At 36.0% G+C, this 23,950-nt stretch overlaps 4 protein-coding genes across 6 annotated transcripts; 2 read left to right on the top strand and 2 right to left on the bottom strand.

Annotated features, from left to right (window-relative positions):
- Positions 1-1,128: 1,128 nt before the first annotated feature.
- On the bottom strand, positions 1,129-4,770 carry LOC132188447 (BTB/POZ and TAZ domain-containing protein 4-like). Of its 3 annotated transcripts, none has more exons than XM_059602894.1 (6): positions 4,420-4,770; positions 3,059-3,320; positions 2,810-2,940; positions 2,114-2,420; positions 1,658-1,971; positions 1,129-1,483 (listed from the first exon to the last, which is right to left on the bottom strand). In XM_059602894.1, exons 2-6 carry the CDS (start codon positions 3,290-3,292, stop codon positions 1,348-1,350), a joined length of 1,122 nt encoding a protein of 373 aa, XP_059458877.1. In that variant the 5' UTR covers positions 3,293-3,320; positions 4,420-4,770; the 3' UTR covers positions 1,129-1,347. The 3 variants fall into 3 exon arrangements, with proteins under 3 accessions (XP_059458877.1, XP_059458880.1, XP_059458878.1); XM_059602897.1 differs by having other exon boundaries at positions 2,294-2,420; XM_059602895.1 differs by lacking the exon at positions 4,420-4,770 and adding an exon at positions 3,781-3,937.
- A 6,891-nt stretch (positions 4,771-11,661) lies between these two features.
- On the top strand, positions 11,662-13,866 carry LOC132188315 (cyclin-D5-1-like). The gene is made up of 5 exons (XM_059602739.1): positions 11,662-12,054; positions 12,179-12,265; positions 12,360-12,651; positions 12,738-12,871; positions 13,010-13,866. Exons 1-5 carry the CDS (start codon positions 11,770-11,772, stop codon positions 13,226-13,228), a joined length of 1,017 nt encoding a protein of 338 aa, XP_059458722.1. The 5' UTR covers positions 11,662-11,769; the 3' UTR covers positions 13,229-13,866.
- Positions 13,867-15,940: 2,074 nt separating this feature from the next.
- On the bottom strand, positions 15,941-21,596 carry LOC132187331 (uncharacterized). The gene is made up of 5 exons (XM_059601616.1): positions 20,445-21,596; positions 19,480-19,944; positions 18,311-19,378; positions 18,027-18,207; positions 15,941-16,979 (listed from the first exon to the last, which is right to left on the bottom strand). The coding sequence occupies exons 1-5, from the start codon at positions 21,540-21,542 to the stop codon at positions 16,003-16,005; spliced, it is 3,789 nt and encodes a 1,262-aa protein (XP_059457599.1). The 5' UTR covers positions 21,543-21,596; the 3' UTR covers positions 15,941-16,002.
- A 408-nt stretch (positions 21,597-22,004) lies between these two features.
- Positions 22,005-23,459, top strand: LOC132186516 (cyclin-D5-1-like). The gene is made up of 5 exons (XM_059600496.1): positions 22,005-22,322; positions 22,409-22,498; positions 22,612-22,900; positions 22,992-23,128; positions 23,229-23,459. Exons 1-5 carry the CDS (start codon positions 22,005-22,007, stop codon positions 23,457-23,459), a joined length of 1,065 nt encoding a protein of 354 aa, XP_059456479.1.
- The last annotated feature ends 491 nt before the right edge of the window (positions 23,460-23,950 follow it).

The following is a 23,950-nucleotide window of genomic DNA, read 5'->3' as shown; positions in this document are numbered from 1 at the left end:
AATAAAATAAACTAAACCTAAAAAAAAAAAAAATTTTTTTTTCACATAGAATTAAACTAATTTAATGTGTTGAATGTTGGTATGAAAATTTTTTGCGAGATCACTAGTGATTTCTGACCAAAATTTGTACAAATGACTCTAAAATTCTTAATGAAAAATTCAAACTAGTAAATTATCTAATGAAGTGGAAAAATCCTGAATTTTAGCTTATAATCTCCCATCTTCTCGGTTGTCATCATCGTCATCAATGGCAGTAGGTGGTTCTAGTAAGCTCCTTAGCCCTCTAGGCTTGTCAATCCCAATTGGTTTGAACCAAAACGAGCAACATGGTCACAACGCACGAGCCTTGCGCGGCCAAAAGGCCGAGCCATAGCCCTCTAAAATCAAATCCTACATAAAAACTCAGCCACATGACGACCGGCATTCCCACAAGGTAAAAGCAGCTGAGGTTGATGTTGGCTCCCAATTTCGGCCAGAGCCTACTGTTGCTGCAAGTTTTACCTTCTTTAGCTGATTAGCACCCAGTTTGTTTCCAGTTCAGAGAATACGGGAAAATGTAGATCAACGCCATCGTTTGAATCAAAATCCTCATTGAAGCGCCAGCCAAAGCGAGCTCATCGAGGTTAACCCAGATATTATTATTATTATTATTATTATTATTTTGTTTAGTTATTATTATTATTAATTTTTTTTATGACACATGACATATTTTGGGAGTGACACGTGGTGATGACGTGGAATTTCGTTAGTTTAGACTGACGAAAACTAACGAGGTATTGATTTTGCATTTCCCCATAAGTCACATTTTGTTGTTTTGAAAACATAGGGAGAAAAATAAAAAAGTGTAAACCGAGGTACTAATAAAGTAGTTAACCCTTATATTAATCTCTCTTTCTTATATGTTTCTAATATGGAACTTAATTGTTCTTAACTTGCATGCATTTAGCTATAATCTAAACAAACTTCTCCCTTGCTACAAATTTTGTTAAAAACATGTATGTAATATTCTTGTTGGTGTGGATCTTATGCAATACAAATTACAATCAATCCATCCTCCACTGTTTCATGAACGAAGTAATATTGAACATTAATATGTTTAGTTCGTGCATGAAATACAGGGTTCAAGTACGAGAATGTCCAACATTTAGCAATATATCAAGCTTTTTGGTATACATTCCAGGGAATGATAAAGGCATGTGGTTTGGGAGGAAGTGATCCTCTGCTTTATAATTTCACACTGAGATACAAAGGAACACCACTAACTTTTGGGCCAACTTTTTCTCTATAAAGAGGCAATTACAACTTATTTACAGTTAAGGCTGATTCTAGGAGAAGCAAACTTTGTTGTCATGTAGAGCTGGCAAGTGCCCATGAAAAGAATGGTTCTCCTGCAATGGTCTTTGTTCTCAATAATTTTTCCGCCAGTATTCTCCACTTCATCTCATCCTTCTTGCTCTGTCTTCTAATTTTTTCCTTAAAGTTCCTGAAATGGTGCAATACTTGGTCAGTAGCAGTGGTCACAATTAATTTCCTGTTTTTGATGAATCTACTGCAGTTCTATGCCTGCTATAAGTGCAAGAAACTCAAATCTCCCAAACCATGAGAGGATGGAATGAAAGCACATGGAAATGAAAAGGAGAAAGAAATGTAGGTTCACCTGCACAAGGGAACTCTACAGACATCAGAATTGGCACAAAGCCGGGAGTGTAACTCCAAAAGCTGCCACATTCTCTTGCAATGAACGCAGCCACCGGGGACTCTCAATTTACAACCCGCAAAATGGCGGACAAGCAATTCCAGTCCCTTACAGGCTGCATACTTACAAGGGACCTGGTTTGCTTTGAAGTCCTTATCATGGGGGCCAATTGTCTGACAACCATCTCTGCATATATGAACAAGAGCCTCCATTGCCTCATATAATTGCAGATAAATCTTTCTCTCATTTGATTTTCTGGTCCTCTCCTTTTGCCTCTGCAAATGAATTCAAAACATGACCTCAGAATGAAAATGCAGATGGAGAGGGGATTTTCATGAGTTTCTGCTACTTCTGCTATATCAGGGTAAGAAACAGAAGAAGAAGAAGAAAAAAGAAAAAGAAAATTAGAGTATTTACATCATCTTCAACAGTTACAGAATCCAAAATTTTCCTTTCTAGCACTGGATGGCTTTGCTTCATAGCTTGCCATCCTTCAGTAGCAGAAACAGCTTTGAAGTTCCTCATAATCATACGGTGACACATGAAGCTAAGCCGAGGGGCATCACACAATAATGCAAGTTGAAAGATGTCAATTACATTCTCTATGGTAAGCAAACCCTGCTCTAGTTGTCGCATGCACTCTTGCTTCAGCTGTGGAACCACAAATACATGTGACAGCACCAACAAATGCAACACAAATTCCTCCATTTCTTCTTTCTCATAACTACATGTGAAACACCAATAACAATACGATCAGCAAAGAGTAGTACCACGCTAACATAAATAACAATAAAATTAAAGCAGTATTGGAATAATACCCTTCTTGAAAAGGAGTTCAGCAAATGTTCAAAACATACAATTTGTAACAGACTTTCTCAGATAATTTATACTTGTTGATTAAACATTCAGTGAAACAAATTTAAAACTGGGTTTCGATCATAGACTATGATTTTCAGAGATTCATGTAATCACTAGAAAAATCTAAACATCTTCTATGGCATCTGCAGATAACTGTTCCCCTGACCAGTTCTTAAGTCTTAACCAGAAGAATGTCAAGATTATTCCTCCAGCAACCCCAGAAAATAATAAGAACTGATTAGCGAAAATATTTACCAGGAAGAGTACAAGAATCGAATGAAAACTCGAACTGCATCATGTGGAACACCTCGAATTGAAATCGATCGCTGCCGATCACGCCTTTTTGAATTCTTTAACATGCCTTTCATCACAGGAGAAGCCATGCCCTGTCAGCAAACATCCAGTTAATGGATTGTTATGTTTATGTATTAAAGATACCATGCCAACATCCAAAACAAATCAGAATTAATCCAGTTCAAATATATAGGGAAAAAATTAACTTACAAGAATATTGGCATGTGCATAGATGATGCCACCATTGACAGTATTAACAAAAACATCAGCTCTATACCCTTCATCAAAGAGGCGCTCCCACAAATCTTTTGTTGCTGTAGAGACACAGCAATACCCTCTAACCCGTGATCCATGATAACTGCTTGTTGCTGGAGCAGGCAATGGAGGTGCCACTGGAGTAATTTTCTCTGAAACTAAGTGAGACCCCTCACAGTTGCTGTCCATCTTTCCTATCAATTTCTAAGCTACGCCTCTGCAGATGGAAATCAACAATGGAAATCAGTTAACATTCTTGAAATTGACATATGTGGGAGCTATATATATATGTTTCCTAGATACTTGAAAAAAGATGATGAAGAGAAGATGTGACTTGAAATGTCTTTTAAGCACTGAAAAACATATTGGTCCTTTGGCAGATATTAATGCAACTAAATTGTATCTTGGCAGGGATCGCATTTTCAGATTATCTATCAAACCATAAGCAACCAATTGTCCAAAAAAATATGTTATTTATGTTCACCATCAAAATTGAAATTTCAAGATCGTGAGGGTCCATGAGAAAACAAAGATCCTGCTTAGCAAAACTGACAAAGCTCCGAAATTTGCAATTTGCTTTCTAGAAACCAGAAAATAGTGAAAGACAGCAGCCATATATGCAGATGTGCAGCAGAAATAGCAGAAATAAAGGCCAGCAGCACAAAATGTAATACTACCTATAGATCAAAATTGTGACACCAAAAGTTTGAACACCAAGAAAGTACTGGAACATGCGAGAACTTGCCCTTGATTTTTATTTATACAGAGAACATGCGACAGCTAATTGAGGGAGGCTGTCTAAATGTGACGCTTGAGGTCATATATAGTCTTTAGATGATTAATGACTGGTGAATCCCATCAGAAAGTGAAATTTTTTTTGTCAATTTGTTAAACTGATTCACGGCCAAAAATGAATGATCGATGCAAAAGATGACAAATTCAAGAAGCCGCCGATATAAAGATCCTATAAGAGTCACTTACCCAGTTGTTAACACATAATTAATAAAGCAAGTTGGCCATCCATTTGCAATGTTTTGTTTGACAATAACATAAAGTTGAAAATGAAAGGTTAAAAAAACTCTGCCGTTTATTTTGATTTATTTTTTTTTTTTTTACCTTTTTACTGGTAAAGTCTTTATCGTCATTGAATTTGTAACCACCCAATTTTCCAGAAAGAAAATATCATAAAAAAAGATGCCTTTCTAACACCATTTTTTTTCTGATACCAACACAGAAAGATCAAAACCCAGAAAAGCAAAAAGCCATCAACTTAAAAAGAACAGACCCATTGAGAGAGAAAGAGAGAGATCAGATACCGTATTATGAATCTGCCTGAAATGGAAACCGAAGGCCGCCTGAGAATCTCTCCTTCCAATTAATGTCCGTACGTCCGTCCTTCCCACCGAATTCTTTTTATCCTTCAAAACTACTCACTCTGCAAAAGCTTTATCCTGATCTTAACAAAACCAACCACCTTATCGTCGACATACAACCACCGACGGCATGCAATTGATATATATATCAAACGGGGATAATGCAGTTTTCCAAAGAGAGAACTCACAGAGAAAGATATAGAGATATATATATATATCTTTCTGTCTCTCTGTCTCTCTGGAAGAGTCGGAGACGAACCTTCGGAGTTCGGTCGAGGATTCCACAAATGAATATATATTATATATATATAACTGTCTTTCACGCATATGTCTATCTGTCGGTCGTCTCCATTAATTTGCAACAAAAATATCGGAAGGTAACTAAGAACGTGCCTAAATTTTAGTTTGTTTTTTTAGAAAAAAAATATATCATTATAATATATCGATCACAAAAAGAAATATAAAAATAAAAATAACTAACGTGCATGGTTCAGCCATTGCTGATACATGTACACGTCAGAATCCACTCAGTCTTCATCTTTTTACTCGGTCATGAATCATGATGACATTCCCCAGTTGTTCATTTATGGCGTGCTTGTATTATTTCGAAACAAAATTTAATTGGAATTTCGAAAACCATATGGTTTTCATTCCTTATCCATGTTTATTCTTTCTTATTTAATTTCAATTTTTTATTTTTTATTTTTTTTTCTATTATTAGGAGACGGAGATACAGCTGACATTTGCTGGCAATGGATTGTCTTATTATTACCCACTTGCAGTCGTACTTGAAGCACGGCTAAAAAATTTCGTGGCCGATTTACCCGGTGGATATGACAAACTTGGATCTGACTTTAGCATGTGTAAAAAAAATTATTGGATATTTATTGGAGCAAATATTTTCGGCAGCATGGGACATCTCAGTGTCTGCCAAAGTTGATGGACCAATTTTCTTTTTTTTTCTTAAATTGAAGAAAAGAAATATCGTAGAAAAATTTAAATTTGAGGTATTAACACTAAATTTGAGGTATTAGTATCAAATTTATGATGATCCCTTTTGGGTGATACAATCCCAAAAGAATTAACATTCAACCCCTAGATTTTTGTTTTAAATCCAAAAACAAATATTGAGGCATTAAAAATTAAATATTAACTCATAGAAATTTAACTAACAAAAAAAAAAAATGACAAATTTTTTTTATATTTTATATTTTTAATATATGTCCTACGCTAGAAGGTAGCCGCATAGCATGACTCTATTTATTGTAGTTCCATAAAGAAAATATTAGGTGTTCTTCTAATGTTCTTTTAGTGTCTTCTCAACTGTAATGTAACTTTTAAAATTATCGTTGAATTTAAGATTATCATTGTTGACTTTTAATTTATTAATAATTTTAAAAGTCATATCACAATTAAGAGGACATTAAAAGAACATTAGAAGAACGCCTACCGATCTATTAATGTTTTAATTTCAAAAAATTTATTAGAAAAAAAAGGAGAAAACATTAAATATAGAGCATTTTTTTTTTTATTATCTATTTTAGTACCTAATTAAAATCCAAAAAAATTGTAGCCATGAATTTTAAGCACCTGACAGTGTTTGATCTTGGGGAAGAGTCGATGTCCAAGTTTTGGTTCGATCGTACGACAGGTCCAGAGGTCCCTATTGAAATGTGATGATGAATGTTAGTTGAGACGTGAATGAATATTGGTTGAATTATTGAGCACGACCAAAACGTGATTTTTAAAAATAATATTTAATTAAGATTTAATAATAATTGATTACTACTCGATAATAATTTTAAGAGTTATATTTTGTTTAGAATGACATAAGAGAGACTTTTAGTAATACTTTCAAAAGAGAGTTTTTAAGTGTGTTGATTTTATAAATAAAAAGTGTGATTTTAAATTAAATTATTAAAAAATAAATCATTTGAGATTATATTAAATATTAAAAATATAAATTTTAAAAAGTTATATTTTTAAATTCACACGGTTTAAAATTTTTTTTTAAAAAAAGTCCAAAACCAAGAATAGCCGGATGTAGAATGAGTGAAATAAGGCAGGGGGATCTACCTCGTTCCCTCAAGCATCGCCCGATTACAAGCAAAGCGCGTGTAAAAGGTCAACAACGACAACGAGCGTCTGTACACCGTTCAATACTGTTTCAATAACTATTTTTTCTTTCTTTTTTATAACAACGAAAACGATATGAACGGTTCACCAATCCTCCATTCCGTTAGTTTCGTCAATTAATTCAAGTTTAGTATTTTAGGTTTTTATACAATTTTAATTTATTACTTAGATTTTCAATTTTAACCATAGGTTATTTAAGTGGTTTGTTGGTTTATTTGGTATTTACTATTTACTAAGAAGTAATGTTACTTTTCAGACCAATTTACCTTTTTTTTGGATAAATATATTCTTCAGACCTATTTACTATACTTATTGGATGTCAATTGACTGACTTGTTTTAAGTAAATTTTTATTTTTTAAGTGGTTTGTAATAAGTGACAAGTGTCATTCAATATTTTTGAGTTTCTAAAAAATTAATGTTTGACTTCTTAAATTAGTGGAATGATAATAAATGACTGTTAAAATATCAAAGAAAATATGTGAAATATGACACTTGACACTTATTAGACTAGGTTGAATGAAATTTTCTTCAAGCCAATTTGAAATAAATTTCTATCCATGAAATAATTATGCTAAATATGTGTGAATAGTAGCATTGCTTTTTACGAAGAAAATCCTATTTCATATGACAACCACAACCACATCCTTTAGCACGAGCATTATTTATTTATTTATTTTTAATATGTTCGCACAAGAAGAGGAGAAGGGGGATTCGAAAGCACAAACATTATTAATAGGCTGCTTAGAATAATTCATGTGAGATTTTTTTGAAAGTTAGTCCCATATTGTTCCCGTCGATTATTTTAATTAAGTGGGTGGATTGTAAAAATATTTATAAGTACAAGAATTTAACATTGATTATTTGCTTCGGAAGATTGAGCTTTATAAATATTTATAACAAATTCTAATTAAAACTTAAATAATTTTGGGCAGAAACGTGATTAGGGATTTGGGGCTTGTTACAAACTAGTTTGAGCCTTGAGGGCTGCCCAATTTTCTTTCAAGTGTTGCAAAGAAGCACGCCTGTATCAGGCCTTAGAATGTGCCCATAATGGGCCTATAAGACTCTTTGAGTGGAGGGGTCTAAGTTAAGATCTGCCCTGTTTAGGGCCTAGTTACCACAACCAGCGCTCATGGGCCGTCGTAGAATGTTATAAATATTTGGGAAACATGCTAATCTGACTGCTCATAATTTATCCCAATGGGCCTCAAATTATTATTTTGGGGGCCCATCGTAATTAGTAATCTTCTTGCCTGCAAATTGGCAACGCATAAAATTGCAACCTTTTGGGCCGTCAGAGATAATAAGTACATGAACTTTGGAACAATTTGGCTCACCATAATGCAACAAATAAGTTTGTTCTAAAATTGGTAAAATCAATATTATCTACAGCCAATTTTGCTTGGAGAAAATTTATTATTATTATTATTATTATTATTATGGTTCTGTGAGTTCTCTTATATATATTTTTTCTCTCTTTTTGGAAAAAAAAAGTTCAAACAAAAAGAAAATGAAAGAAAAGAAAAATAATAATTTGCTAGGATTTACATTGGAATTCGGATTCTTGACTAGATTAGCATAAATAATTTGCAAGTGGGTAATGAAATCTCGTCTTTAACTCTTTGATTTTTTATGAAATTCGTGGCTCGATGATAGAAAATCTTCATCGATTGTCTATCAACTTGGCATTAAAACAATTAGATCAAAGATTAATGTATATAATCTTATATTCACAATTCGAAATGGACACGGGAATACTAATTATTCACCCCTACATCATGATACCACGTGAGAGCAGTGGGCTCATTTGACAAATCAATACACCCAAGGGAAATCTGTCATAGCTATTTAGAGCAACAGAGAGAGAGAGAGACATAGGAGCACGATAGGAGCATATAATCGAAGTGGGAAGTATTCGATCTGTTTGGTGCGATCCATTTAAGTGCTTAATCTATTAATGGTATCCAGACAAAGCCAAAAGAACTCGCAAATTGATGGATCAAAAGGCATGGCCTTGGAACCATGATTTTCCCCACCACCTAGTCTGCTGCATCTCTGCATTCTGCAACATCTGTAAGCAAGAGAGAACATCATACTCTCAGTCAAACCTAACTCTTGACCATCTTGGGCTTGCAAAATGTTTCAGAGTCAAAGGTTCTCCTTCTCCCAGCACCAAGACCCAAGCTTTGCCAGCTTACAACAACATATCCCATTTTATTTATTTATTTATTTTATATAATTATTTATATAAAAAATATATTATATATTATGAGTGGGTGGCAACTTTGGATAGAAGAGGAGCGTCTTGTTCTTCTTCTTCTTCATAGCCGCGTGGTCCAGCCTTTCACACGTGAAGACGCTCCTCCTCTGCTCTATTATATTCACGTGTGCTATCATACTTTCTTCAATACCTTTTTTATATATATATAACAATGGTGGACCTTATATATTTACAACATTTTGGTTTTTCTATTGGCATGTGTGAAATGAACAATCCATTTTTACGCTGGACATTTTTTTCTTCCCATCCTAAAAGACAACACAAATTATTTCTGATGTACCCAGAAACCACAACAACCTCAAGTACTGATTTTTTTTTTTTGGCAGATTTAAATAAATGAAAGTTACATATAGAGTTATCTTTTTTATGGAACCATCAACCATGGGGATGGGGCTAAAAAAATCATGATTTTGTTAGCTTCTATATATGTTGGTTGCTTGATGACCTCAAGTACTTGAATGGATGGATTTAATTAATTAAGCAACTACTTGGCTAGATTTTGAGGGAGATTTATTTCATCCTACATAATACATTTTATATATATATATATATTTTATTATAAATAATAGATTTAATCAGTAATATTCTTGTCTGACTATTATTAAGAGTTTACAAGAGATGGCAGTTCACCAATTATATTAACAGTCCATTTTTTTGGATCTTGCGTCCCTTCCTATTTTTAATTTTTTAATTTTTTTTAATATGTATATATATATATAGCCTGTTATCCCTTTAAAGAAGTACATGAGGGCCAGAAGCTCCTGCCCTTTTGAAAAAATTAACTTTATTCTTTTGCTCATCTCCTTAATGACACCTAAATAATTAATTAATTAATAAAATAGGATTTATATAAGTAATCCAACTGTGTAACTGGTCAGAACATCAGGGAGTGGAGTCTCTCTCAGTTGCAAATAAAGATTTTCAATTATTCTCTAAATTCTAGGTGCATGCCCAGAGCACAAGGGAGGGAGCATCACAGATTCGCAGTGATTAATTATAAGTATATATATTTAACACAAAAGAGAACAAAAAGTAAGGAAAGTGAAAAGTGGATTAAGATTTTCGAGTTTTTATTTTATTTTTTATTTGTTTTTGGAACAGCATTTGAAGCCTTGTATTTTTTAGAATATATATATATATATACACGTTATACGTTTTTTTTTTTGACATGACCACACATGACCTCCGCTATATGTATTTTTAGAAACGTTTAATAGATTGTGATCATTCTAAAAGAATTGATGATACAAGTGAATTTATGATACACTGCTAATATTAGTTTGTTTTGTCTTTATCATTCCCTAATAATTGATTTCACTCTTGCTTACACTTACTATTATTACTAGGGACAAGTGACAAATCAATGCCCGTAATTATATCTATTTGCAATTAACTCCCTATTATATTAATGTTGGTTGGTAGATTCTCATAATAAGCAAAGAAAAAAAAATGATGTTGATGTGATGTTTAAAAGAAAAAAAAAAACTAAAGGAAAAGAACAACAAAATATATTATCCTCCATTTTTTTATTATAAAGAGGAAATAGAGAAAAAGAAAAAAAAAAAAAGAAAAATCCGTTTTTAGATTTCTTTTACCTTCTATTGAACTTTCTCTGTTTTCAAGATAAAAGTTTAGACACTATTGCTTTTCATATATGTCCTGTTAAGATTTAATAAAGATACAAACATGTTACAAGATGCACTTCTCAAAGCATAAGCTTCTATGTTTTAAGGGCAATCTTGAAACGATTTGAATTTGTCAATTTAAAATTCTTTTTATCATCCCTTGAATTATCTACTTAATTGATAATAGTAATGTTGAATCGATCGTCTACATAGGTCTTAGAATAGTTTTGCAAGGCTTTTATCTATTTGAAATGATATATATATTAGCAAATGTACACCACGTAAGCCAAAGTTAGTGCTTGTAAATATTTTAAGAGGATATGTGAGAATATCTCAAGCATGATGATTCATGTTATGTATATATATTGATCATGTTTAATTCTTCAAATGAGAGTGAAACCCACCACACACTATCTTTCCCATCCCATGAATACCCTAAATAAAAAAGGAAGAAAAAGAAAAAGAAAACGTAAAAGGAAAAAACAATGGAGAAAGAAGAAGCTGTGGATGATGATGAACCCCTACGACCAAATGAATCCCTTTAATCAAATGGGACAAAACTCACCATCACACAGCTGTCCCAAATTAAGGAAACCCAAAAATCAATATACATAAAGTACTCTCTCACACAATATCACAATCTCCAAGCATTTGATAAAGGGTATTTTGTTTCCTAATGTATACTATCTAATATTCAGTTATACAACTGCTAAATAACTACTTACAAAAAAAAAAAAAAAAAACTGCTAAATAACTAAAATAATGGGATAGTAAAAATTAATTTTTTTTTTTATAAAAAAATGTGCTAATACAAAAACGAATTAACACAATCATATCAGTAAGTTGTATGACAGTTGTATAACATTACTTTAGTTAATAGACTGTTATACAACTGTCAGAAATAATGTGACTGTGAAAATAAACATTTGAATCAATAAGAACATGTAATAAATAAATGGCTGATTTTCACTTCAACGTCGCTCCAACTATATGAAAGTCATATAAGAATCTAGGAAATTTGCATTTTGTTTAGGGTCTATAGTTGTATATTTATACGACGGCGTAGACCATATACTCTAACCGCTAATTAACGTAACGCCCCCTCTATATCTCATCCGCTCATTTTGGCGGCACCAAAACCGCTACTCTATCTCTCTCAATCCTATTAACGTGGATTTAGCACACAAATCCTACAAATACCCAGATATGGTTTCTGTGTGATTGTCTTGAGTATAGATGAAAGAGCGAGAATGGGGGACTCTGGCACTTTGTTCTCTCCCTCTGCCCTCTTGTGCAATGAAGACGAAGTTTTCTTGAGTGAAGAGTACTTGGGTGAGGCAAAAACCTGCATGGACTTGGAGTACCTATGTTTTGTTTCAGAGAACGAAGATGAGTATATCAAGCACTTGGTTCAGAGAGAGAGTGCTATTGGGTTTGGATCCAAAAGCTGTGTGTCATCCTTGTGTGATTGCTCAAGCACAAGCCAAAGCTGGTTGAAGGATGCTCGCTTGGATGCCATTGAGTGGATTTTCAATGTTTGTTTCTCTCAGAAAATCTTTTTTTTTTTTTTTTTTTTGAATTTATGGCGATTTTTATTCTTTTTAGTAATATTGAACCAGCTAGTCTTGAAGTTAGTTTAATTTGTGTTTCTTGATTCAGACTCGGGCAATCTTTGGTTTCCAATTCCTTACAGCTTATGTATGCGTGACTTACTTTGATCGATTTCTTTCAAAGCGATACATTGATGTAAGCAAATTAATTTCTTGATCTTTTTGCTAATGGGTTTTCCCTGTTTTCAAAGCTCATGTATAATGGTGGGATGTTATTGTTGTTGATGCAGGATGAGAAAGTTTGGACTATTCGATTGCTATCCGTGGCATGTTTGTCTTTGGCAGCAAAGATGGAGGAGTGTAAAGCGCCGGCCCTATCGGAATATCGGATGGAAGAAATCAATTTTGAGAACAAGATGATTAAGAAAATGGAGCTATTGGTTATGAAAACTTTGGACTGGAAATTGGGGTCAATAACTCCTTTTGCTTTTCTGTATTATTTCATCAATAAATTCTGTGGTGAATCTAGACCAAAAGCATTGGTCTCTAGAGCTGTGGAACTTATTGTGGCCATCACAAGAGGTAATAATCAATGGCATTAAAGATTGGCTTCAAACCGATTTGTGAGTTTACTGTGTTTTCTTATCAAGTTGAATTCTCTGATGCAGAGATCAATTTAATGGATCATCGTCCTTCTGCAATAGCTGCAGCAGCAGTCTTAGTAGCAATTGATGATCAATTCACCAAGAAAGAATTGGAGCTCAAGATGAGTGTTATCTCATTGTGGGGGTCTCTAGAAAATGTGAGTTTCCTTGTTAGTACTAATTTTCCACTCAATGCAGCTGATCTTGTGCATTGAAAATGGATATCTTAAAAATTGAATTAAAGGACCAAACAAGTTTGATTCTTTGAGCTGATTTTTATTTTATCTTCCACACAGGAACATGTATTTTCCTGTTATAATATAATGCAGAACATAGAGATGGGAAAAGTAAAGACACCCAAGTCAGTAGTTTCCCCGAATTTATCATCAATGAATTCAAGCTCAATCGATGTTATTGAGAATTCTTCTTCCACCATTGCTGCTGGCACAAAGAGAAGACTTACTTTCACAAACAGTGATCGAACTTGCCCAGTAAAGAGAAGCCACAGGGCATAGTTAGCAGAATTTGATCGAGATTGATTTGTGTTTATTAATTGCATTATAGGGTCTTTTTGACTGAGAGTTGATTCTTGATATTAGATTGGTTTATAGGTTTCATGAGTGTCATCGATCTACCATCAATCAACCCATGGTATGACTTGGAGCTGATGATTGGGATTCCATTTTCATAAACCCAACAAAAGCTCCAGCAAGTGACAACCAAGAAGATAGAGAAAAAAAAGCAAAAGTAAATAAATAAAAAGAGATAGCTTTAGCCTACAGTAAGAAGTAAGAAGCTGACTGAATTTTCAAAAGGCATCAAGGATGCAGTGAAGGCCAAGAGAGTGCCAGGAGGCCATTGAAGACTGTTTGTCTATAGTGATGCTTAGTAGTGTTTGCTTTCTTGAATGTTACCACTTTCTTACCCACTATTTCAATTTTTTGTATTTCTCTTTTTTTTTTCCCTCCCTTTTTTGTCATATGACAGGAAATAGTTTTTTTTTTTTTGCATACATCACTTGCCACTCTACCTTTTGATGAGGGGCTTGGGATGCTCCCTATGTCTTTCAAAAGGCTGAAAGCCATAAGGAATGAGGAATTGTTTTTGCTTGATTTGATACATCTGTGTTGCATTTGGGCCATTGAAAAGTATATAAAGGTGCATGTGATTATATTTGCTTAGAATGTTGGAGCCACCTTTCCATGAGTGGGAAGCTTCCCTTTTACTCTTAGTTTGCACCGTCTTTGGGGTTCATCAAACTCCCCCAAATATGTTTTAGTGCTGATAACACTAAAGTTTTAAGTGCCCTAAATCAAATATATATATATATATATTCTCCTTTAAAGGTTGTGACCATAAAAAAAAAAAATCCTGAATAACCTATTGAAAAACATCAATGTTCTCACTAGATGCAACTATTTTCTTGAAATTGTTAAGTATTAATGCGCCCTAGGCCATTGTTTTCAACAACAAATTGTAATTGCTGGTATTTCGTTCCCTTCATTGATGTTGTAGGACCTAGTCTATCATCATGAAGTTAGAGACCCTTGTTCTGGGGTAGGGTGGGGGGGAATATGGGGCATGAGATTCATGGCAAAAATGGTGTCAGAGGCTCCACTCCTCCACATGCCTTCATGGGGACTGTAGAGGTATCTAGTCTGGCATCGTACAACCTTGTATTTTAGTTTACAGCAATTACCCTGCCGACCTCACTCTTTACTAAAACGCAGGATACGTTTGAATTGGTGCTTTGTAACCAAATATCTCCCCAGGGAAGCTGAATCAAACTGATGAATGGATGAAAAACATCCAGCTATTAATATGTTAGACTATGGATTTGTAGTTCTCTTCTTATGATGTATGATTTATCATTATTGTTTCAAATGAAGATTCAAAGTGATGATGCAGTTAATCATACGATCAACCTTAGATTAAGAATACCCAAGAGGGAGAGTCGGAGGTATCGGTAGGAGGCACCTTTGACTTTGATGCTTAAATTAGGGTTTTAAACTTGTGTATTTGGCATAGTTGCCTTCCCTTTCATGTGGAACCATGCGTAGCTTTAGCCAGGTGTCCTCCTTTGATAGAGTACGACCTTGACCAAGTGTGGTGCCAAACTTGTGTTTCTATTGGGACACGTCATTTACTAGCTATCACTTATGGATAGGGTATGGTGGTAGCCTGGTAGGTAGTGGCCTTGCCTGTGGGCATGTTAAAGTCATTATTTGATGTTATAACATTGTGGGCTCTTTCGCAAGGCAAGGGCATTGCTTAATTCTTTTTTTAGGAGTCACGAGATACTTAGGATGAGGAGGTAGAGTAATTTTAAAATTCATATATATATATATATATATATATATATATTTCTCTCCTCGTTATAATAAAAAGGGGTGTTCAGGTTTGTTTTTCGTTTTGTTAATACTAGTGTAATTAACAAAATGTTGCAAGAGGATGAATGCAATTGGATATGTCTCTTTGAAAGGCTAGATATGAATGAAACATAGAACATAACATGAATGGTTTGGGTTGGAATGTTATCACTTGTGCGTGATGTTACTCCTAGAATAGTCCATTGAATACACTGAAATGCGCAGAGTTGTTGGACCACGTTACCATCCACATCAAACAGGAACAATTTATTTTGTCATCAGACAATTTATTTGGCTTGATTAAGGGAGGAATGAAATTGGACAGCAACGTTTTGAGAACACATTTTGTTACGAGGGACCAAAAATAATTCTGACCTTGGAATACATAAAGTTTTGAATTCCATGATGCAAGAGCGTCGCATGAGCACATGCTGAGTTCTAAATCAGGAATCGATGTGAAGTTGTGAACCATAATGAATGATTGCCAAGAATTTCAATCGTGATTTTTTTTTTTTTTCTTAATTTTTCGAATCACTCTTACGAGCTATGCTGATTATGTTATGCACACCATCCATCCATACATGCACGCATTGCTACATGTTATATTATATTTGAGATATCCATACATACTGGCTGCCTCAGCCTGACTTGATATTTGCTTTAGGATCTGGGCACATACTAAAACAGGGTTAAAGTCTATTTTCCGTAATTGCTGTTGATTTTAGATTGCAACATGTCTCTAGCCAACCTGGACCGACGGGCCGCCGACTGGGCCTAATGGGCCCTTTGGTACGTAAAACAATTCAAAATCTAATACATTTGGGACTTTCCTGAGTGTTTTTTTTTTTTCCCATGTCGCCATGTCAGTACATACATTCTCCTCAAGGAAGTTAGAATTCAAATTTGTAACAAAAAGATGTCTATTCTTCCATCATAGAAACCTTCCCTGTTTCATAAATGTGATACATCCAAACAGGTTCAAGCAACTCCTTTGCACTATGCAATTTCTGCCTTTCATCTTCCTCATTTTCTTCTTCTATTTCTCTCTCTATTTGAGGGTAGAAGTCTTGAAGAGAAGCCAACAACATATTACCCCATTCTCTATCATCTTGTCTAAATAACTTTAGGCATACAAAGTGTACAAGTCCCAGTACCAACCCAAAGTCCTTCCTTTCCAGCCCAACTACTGAGCCAGTTAGGAATATCACCCCAACTGCATCCAGTATGTTGGGATTTCCTTTCAACAAGGTAACTGTCATTCCTAGAAGCTTCTTGAACATTGGAAACTCCTTCGATTCAGAAACTCTGTCATCATCCTCTTCCAGGCTAACTTCACTTATTTCACTAAGCTCGGTCTTCGCTAAAATCAAGAGCCATGATGGAAAACGAAGTTTAATGCGATCAAGTGAATGAAAATGCTTCCCTTCTCCTTGAGCCGGTTTCAGTATGTGCCCAGATCCTAACGCCAGAATCAAATCAGGGAGCCAAGGCTTCGCTATTGTAACAAGACGTGCAGCATAAGCAGAACCCAAGTATAATTCAATCGAGGTGATTAGATCAAGCAAATTGTTGGCAAGATCAAAAGCTTCTAGGGGAAGTGGTGAAGCTTCGCTAACGTCTCTGTGAACTAAATTAAGTAACTTGGCTGCATAGGTGAAGGAGCTCTTCAGACACAGAAATATATCTTTCAAATCATCCTCCTTGAACTGAAATTGGTCATGAGATTGTTGCCCAAGAAAGGAGATGATGTATTGCACATATCCTGACGTGAACTTTAAGGACTGCCCATAATAGTGAGAAAGAAAACCCACCATAAAGGCATCAACGATGAACTTGAGAATTGCGGTAAGCATCTTCATTTTAATTGATACTCCTCTTTGTTCAGCACAAAAAGATCCTATATGAAAATTACAAAAAATGATTAGTCACTTAGAGATGGTAGAAATCACTAACGTGAAGCAATTATATGGGTTTTATTTTATCGAAAAACATAGTGCACATGCAGGTGAAAATTAATTAGGCCGTTTGCTAATGCTTTTTAAAACTGTTTTTTGCTAAAAGCAAAAGCATTAATAAACAACTCATCATAAAACACTCAAAACTATTTTTACCTTTATATCACATCACAACCAAAAAGAAAAATACACCTTCTAAAAGGCATTAGCAAATGAGCCCTATATTCTTATGAAGTCACCATTGTTTAATAAATTTACAGCTTTCCAGAAAGACTGGGATGTTAAAAAAGTAACTACCAAGTTGACCAATGTGGTAGAACTACAATGAGCATTTCGTACCTTAACTACATAAGAGAGGCAGTTAGTTACTGTCGAGCAGAATGGACAAAATGTTTCCAAAAAAAATTATTTTTTGCGAGTATTGACTAAACTGCAAAGTAACACTTGGATTCAAATCTTTGCCCCAGAAAGACAAATGTGCAACCGGAGACAGATTAGCACACAAAAAAGTTGAGGAGACTGAATTCTTAATGCACAAATGCATTCCATCACTATCATAGCCATTCTCCTGATTGTGAAAACCAAAACTAGAGACATCCTCATTGATTCTCTAGACTCATGTCTTACTGGTAATTCTGAAGATTTGTACCACAGAATCCTGTGGTTGGGAGAAAACCAGTAATTGTCCATCATAGTCCAAATAGGGATGGCATGTGCACAACAGTTGCGTTATACGGATTAAGTGCATATCACTACTTTTCTGTTATGAAATAAAATTGCTATTACAATTTGTATATATCATATCAAGTTATTCAGACATCCAGCTCTATCTCACCAGAAGGAAATGATATGGGGCTTTTCATTTTCACTAGAAGGAAGTGTCAAAAGTACTTCTCATCACGTCATATCAAAGAACCAACAACCGAGCATGTGTCTGTGCATAAGTGTATCTAATCTGTGCAATTTGTGCACTACATGCGGATACTTACCACTGGTACTTGGACTAGAGGCGTCTGCTTGAGGCTCTCTGAATTGTTGTCCACGACGACTGGCTGTCTTATGGTTAGCCTGCTCAAATTCTGAGGGAGAGTTGCTGGACAAGTCATCTGCTTCAAGTAGCTTCTCTGTACAGTTAAGCATGTGATGCACTGTCTGTTCCAACACTGTCGGCTAAAATAGAAAATGGAGTTGGGAGCTCATTATTGACATCATACTCCTCAGTATCAAAAACCAGGATTGAAAAAATTAAGAAAGAAAAAGAAAAAACACTTGCCTCCAGAAGTGATCTTGAGGAATTAGACCTATTCTTCTCCTTAGTACCACAATCTTTTGTACTATTTATGCTAACATTTTGAAGAGTCATATGCAGAGCAAGACATGTATATGCCAGAATGGGATGTACGTCCATGTATTCACAATGCATGCACTGCACAATGCTGACTTCGGAGATGATCTTTAAAGCAAGAAATGACGGTTCTAAAGTTTGAGACTCCAATATAGCCTTACGAGAGTTCTCAGACATTATCAAGTCCGTGATTTGCCAGGATATTCCTACAGAAATGGAATAATCCTCCTCAAAACTGGAAGGTCTTTTTCCATTGACATGTTTCCACTTAGCTGAAATTTTGCTGGAGGACTTAGATTTCTTCCTTTTTCCAGAGAAAACACTGTTCTTTGGTCTTTCAGTTCCAAACTTTGTATGGCAACGATAGGCAGCTTTCTGCAAACGCACTGTTAGAGCTTCAAACATGTCATCAAATCCCTCACAAGACAGGAACAACTTGTGGGCAGACCTCACTTCAGCTTGCCTTTCCACAGTATCAGATATACCACTACAATTAGTGACTAGGGCCATGCATTCTTCAAAAAGCTCAGCTACATCATCTGGAGAAATGGTGGAAACAATTTCGAGTACAGAAGATTGAGCACGTGCAGTAGATGCTGCAGCAAACAAGAACTTCACTTTTTCACCAGCAAGTAACTCCTTGAGGGCATTTCTGTAACATGGCTCACTTGCTAGGCTGTTGCAGAGGTATGCACTAGCAACAAGCAAACCCTCAATCAGATATGCATTTAGTTTATCTGGTGACAAGACAAAGCTGATGAGTACTCTGATGAGTTCCATGAGAGACTTAAGAGATGCCCCTTCTTCTACGGCAAATTCACAAAACCTTGCTCCAGCCATAGGAGACCTATATATCAGTGTAATGCAGCGATTGCATGCCTCTTCAACAGCTACTTTTGAGGGAAAGTATGATGGTATAAGTAGTTTTGTTATTTTTTGAGCAACAAGAGGTTGATCATTTGCAAGCGTAGATAATAAGACATCCAACCCCACCACCTACAGAGAAATACAAAGTACAAAATCAACCAACCAATATGGATAAACGCATGAAACATAACCACTGCATTGTGATGTTTGATATTGGGAATACCCTGTACCTTATTAAACTGAAAATTCCTAATATCTCTTAAAAGAAGGAGGAGATCAATTACAGCAACTCGTATGGAGAAGACATTATCCAGCATCAGATGCCCCAATCTTGGTAGAAGCACTTTAAGAATTTCATGAGATTGGGGATTGCCAAGCAAATAAATGATACCCTTCAATGTGGAGAGCCTAACCTCATAGCATATATCACGTGACATGTCATCAAAAATTTTCGTAATTATCTTTGTAATGGATGCTGAAGGGATAATTTCCCAAAACAGATGAAGGATGCGACAAGAACCTTCAACCGCAACTACTCTTATATCTGGACAATCATCTGTGAGTAATCTCTCCAACAAAAAGAACTGTTTATCAAGTAACGTATCTTTCACCTCTTTTGTGGAATCAGGATCTTCAAGAGGGAATATGTCTAAAAGTAAATGCAATGCATTTTCGCGAACATTAGAATTTGCAACCTGTCAAACAGAAACATACAGCATGATTAAACACTGCTCTGATCCAGTTGATCCAAAACCATCCACTTATAAATCAGATATACTTGAGACACAAAGACAAATGATTCTGTGATATTTAGACACCCTGATAAACCAATATAATGATCACCAACAGACAATGCACTAGTTGATATTAGAATGCCATTGAGGTATTTAGATATCCTGACCACCAATATAATGAAAATCAGGCCAGATAATTCACTAGTTGATATTAACTGCCACTGAGGTATTTAATCCAACAGGCAATGCAAAGGAGTACGCAAGAAGCACCTCCCTGTGGCTACCTCAAAACAAAATGATTGCATTTGACAGAAAATATACACCTATTTGATCACAGAAAAGAACAACAATGGCAGAAAAATATCTTAAAACTATCATCCGTACACCATTATAGACAATTCAATTTCACTAACAATAACCTTCAATAATCACAGACTAGCTAAAAACACAGACAAATGTACCTGTAGAGACCGAAATATGACAGGCTCAGCAAGCCGAAAAAGAAGCTTCTCGACCCCCTCCGTTGTGCGCTGGCTTACAAACCCTCCCAAAACCCTCCTAATAGAGGCAGCAAACGCTCCTGAACTTGCATGTATAGCTCCTTCAATTAAACCCTGCAAAAACCCATTCTCAATCTCCTCCTTAGAATCCGCTTCCACAGCCTTCCATGCCCGAAACAATATATCCCCGAACACGTCCAACATCGATTTCCGCCCGAACGGTATTTGAGACTGAATCATCGCCAACATTTCCTTCACAAGCTGATTGCTCAGCCCAAACGCAAACGCCACGAATCGCCTCCCCTCATCAGTTTTCAAATACACTGGCGAGATCACGCACCGGATCAACAGGAGTTTCAAGTCCTCGATGCTCTCGTCCTCGAAATCAAACAGCGTAAACGCCTCGCGCAGTGCATACACTCTACGCACATCGACCTTCTTCTTCAAAGTCAGTGACCTGGACAGCAAGAAGGGCAGAGACTGAGAAATCAGAGCCTCTCGCCCCGGTAAACCCCCCTTCCACCACTCCTCGCACAAACTCGCTATCTCGGATGACAGCACCGAGTCCTCCGACGAGTCCTCGAAGAGAATCATGCTATCGTGCAATGCGCGAGCGCCCGGCAACAAATCGGACGGCGAGAACGCCGTTTTTGGGTGCGAGACGCATAAATTCCCGATATAAGCAAGAATTTCAAGGCCTTGGAGAAGCTTCCTCTTCTCGTTTCGGAGATCGGTCTCATAATTGTCCGAATCGAGCCCGACGGGGGTCTTGGAATGGCGGGACGATCGTCGAAGGCGCTTGGTGGGAGGGGAGCGAGGGGACTCCGAAGGGTTAGGGTTAGAGTTTGAGGGGTCAGCAAGGCTCTGGACGGATTGGATGGACCGAGAAATGGAGCGGTGGAGAGAGAGAGGGAGAGAGGAAGAGAAGTCTGAGTTGGGGTTGATGCTGTGGATTAGGGTTTTGAGAGTGGGTTTTGAGGATTTGAGGCTTAGTTTGGTGGCTGAGGAGAGGAAGTCTTCGGCTGAGGATTTGAGAGAGGAACGGAGTCGCTTCTCCATGGGAGGATGTGGATTTTGGAAAGTAGTTTTTCTCTGGTTGTTTCTTTAAGAGAGGGAATTGGAATCGATACCGTTTGGTTTGAATTTTGCGAATGGGGTTTATGGATTACCGCATATGAGCCGGGCCGAACTATGTAGTGGACTTGGCCCATTAAGAAAAAAAGGGTTACATTTCATATGGAATAAATGTGGAGGAGTTATCCTTTTTCCCTTTCCCCTAATTTGAATAAAATAAAATAAAAAAATCAAAGAAAGAAGAAAGTATAAAACGTTTTAAGTCCCACCTTAAACAAATATCACAAGCAAAAGTGGTAAATATAACAAAATTTGATAGAGATTTGAGGGCCCTACCTGTATATATATATATACCCACGGCGTCTTATGTGTACTCTCTAACCGTTAATTAACGCCCTCCCTCTCTCTCTCTCTCAATCTTACTAACGTGGATTTAGTGGTGTGTAAATGCATGAAAGAACAAGAACGCCGGGTACTTCGTTTTCTTCCTCTAGCTTCTCAAGTGATGAAGATGAAGATGAAGTTGACTCGAGTGTGGATGAAACAACAGGAACGGGTGATCATCACTTCGACACTTGGTTTAATCCGGACCTCTACATGGGCAATGAAGGCATCGAAACTTTCTTGAATAATGATGAAGATAAGCATATTCAAATCTTGGTTCAGAGAGAGAGTAGAGCTGGTTTTGGAATATCCGAAAGTTTTGTTAAAACTCCAAGTTGGTTGGAGAGTGCTCGCTTGGAAGCCATTGTATGGATTTTCGAGGTTAATTTCTTGCTCTTAGTAAAGATCCTGGTCTTCTTTTCTTTATATATTGAACAAGCTCTTGAAGTTTTGCTTTCTTGATACAGGCTCGGGAATCCTTTGGTTTCCTATACCATACAGCCTATATAAGCGTGACTTACTTCGATCGCTTCCTTTCAATTCTGCCCATAATTGATGTGAGCAAAATTCTTTTATTAATCCTGTTAGCTAATGGGTTTTCATGTTTTCCAAATCTATGTAATGGTTGGATTTATTTATTTATTTTCTGTTGAATCGTTGATGTATATAGGATGGGGAGATTTGGGCTATTCGATCACTAGCTACGGCATGTTTGTCTTTGGCAACAAAGATCGAGGAGAATGAGAAAAGGCCGGGGCTATCAAAACTGTCAGGTTACAATTTTGTGTGGGAGGCGATTTGGAGAAATGAGCTAATTGTTCTTGAAGCATTCGAATGGAAAATTGCTCCAATAACTCCTTTTCATTATCTGAATTATTTCATCAATAAATTCTGTGGTGAAGCTAAACCAGAAGGATTGCTCTCTAGAGTTGTGCAACTTATTATGGCTGTCACCAAAGGTAATAATATATATAACGTTAAAGATTGGCTTCAAATTAAGTACGGATATCTGAGTTTTATTACTTCTCAAGTTGAGTTTCTTTGATGCAGAGATCAATTTAATGGATCATCGGCCATCTATTATAGCTGCCTCTGCAGTATTAAGAGCATTTGATGATCAATTAACTACAGAACAATTCGAGCTCAAGATGAATGATGTGATTTCATTGTGGGGGTCCATAGAAAATGTGAGTTTTGTTGTGGATTGAAATAGGTATCTTGAAATTTAATTAAAGAAAAAAATAAAAAGAGTTTGATTCTTATTTTATATTGCACACATGCATGCAGGAACATATATTCTCCTCTTATTATATGATGGAGAATGTAGAGATGGGGAAAGTTAAGACAATCAGGCCGACAGCAGATTTCTTTAACTTATCATCAACGCATTCAAGCTTAATAGGTGTCGTTCAGAGTTCTTCTCATACAGTTGCTGTTCGCATCAAGAGGAAACTTGGTTTTGCTAATTTCGGAAGCCAAGATCAGAAGAGAAGCCGCGAGTCAGATAGCGGAATTTGATTTTTTTTTATTGCATTGTAGGGTCACTTTGATTGACTTGATTCTTGATATTACAGTGGTTTTGTAGGTGTCATCAGTGTTGCCTTACCCCATCTATTGTATGATTCATCTATAGTTGATTAGGATTCCATTTTCAAAAACGGAACAGAAGTTTCAGCCAGTGATCACTAGCAAAAGGGAAAGTGAATAAATAAAAATGAATATATAATCAGTGACGGTGGTTTAGCGGTTTAAAAAAAAAAAAAAAAAACTCTCAAGTAATTGAGCATATACTAGAGTATGAGTTTGAATATATAATTGAAATCCTCGCGTTAGCCTAATTATTGTTAATTAGCTACATTGGGTCTTATTGATGCTCGATCTGGCAGGGTTGGGTCATGCTATGGTTCAACCAAGTTTGGGAGAGTGCTTGCGATTTTTCACCGTCTAGGTCCATCCAATCTTTGATTTTCAACGGGTATGTATTATTATAGTCACGCCCAAATAGATTA

Source organism: Corylus avellana, chromosome ca7, assembly GCF_901000735.1.
Source record: "Corylus avellana chromosome ca7, CavTom2PMs-1.0".
In the NCBI taxonomy this organism is placed as follows: domain Eukaryota; kingdom Viridiplantae; phylum Streptophyta; class Magnoliopsida; order Fagales; family Betulaceae; genus Corylus; species Corylus avellana.
Note: the sequence above shows the minus strand (reverse complement) of the source record. Positions and strands in the feature narration are given on the sequence as shown.

What these genes read in the sequence shown, in the direction of transcription:
- LOC132188447 (XM_059602894.1), bottom strand. Translation starts at nt 3,292, where the DNA reads ATGGACAGCAACTGTGAGGGGTCTCACTTAGTTTCAGAGAAAATTACT. An exon ending in CGATTCTTGTACTCTTCCTG is followed by an intron (nt 2,421 to 2,809) that starts GTAAATATTTTC and finishes TTTCACATGTAG; the next exon opens with TTATGAGAAAGAAGAAATGG. An exon ending in CTGTAACTGTTGAAGATGAT is followed by an intron (nt 1,972 to 2,113) that starts GTAAATACTCTA and finishes ATTCATTTGCAG; the next exon opens with AGGCAAAAGGAGAGGACCAG.
- LOC132188315 (XM_059602739.1), top strand. Translation starts at nt 11,770, where the DNA reads ATGGGGGACTCTGGCACTTTGTTCTCTCCCTCTGCCCTCTTGTGCAAT. An exon ending in CCATTGAGTGGATTTTCAAT is followed by an intron (nt 12,055 to 12,178) that starts GTTTGTTTCTCT and finishes TTCTTGATTCAG; the next exon opens with ACTCGGGCAATCTTTGGTTT. An exon ending in TTTCAAAGCGATACATTGAT is followed by an intron (nt 12,266 to 12,359) that starts GTAAGCAAATTA and finishes TTGTTGATGCAG; the next exon opens with GATGAGAAAGTTTGGACTAT.
- LOC132187331 (XM_059601616.1), bottom strand. Translation starts at nt 21,542, where the DNA reads ATGGAGAAGCGACTCCGTTCCTCTCTCAAATCCTCAGCCGAAGACTTC. An exon ending in GGAATTTTCAGTTTAATAAG is followed by an intron (nt 19,379 to 19,479) that starts GTACAGGGTATT and finishes ATTTCTCTGTAG; the next exon opens with GTGGTGGGGTTGGATGTCTT. An exon ending in CCTCAAGATCACTTCTGGAG is followed by an intron (nt 18,208 to 18,310) that starts GCAAGTGTTTTT and finishes TTTCTATTTTAG; the next exon opens with CCGACAGTGTTGGAACAGAC.
- LOC132186516 (XM_059600496.1), top strand. Translation starts at nt 22,005, where the DNA reads ATGCATGAAAGAACAAGAACGCCGGGTACTTCGTTTTCTTCCTCTAGC. An exon ending in CAATTCTGCCCATAATTGAT is followed by an intron (nt 22,499 to 22,611) that starts GTGAGCAAAATT and finishes TGATGTATATAG; the next exon opens with GATGGGGAGATTTGGGCTAT. An exon ending in TATTATGGCTGTCACCAAAG is followed by an intron (nt 22,901 to 22,991) that starts GTAATAATATAT and finishes TCTTTGATGCAG; the next exon opens with AGATCAATTTAATGGATCAT.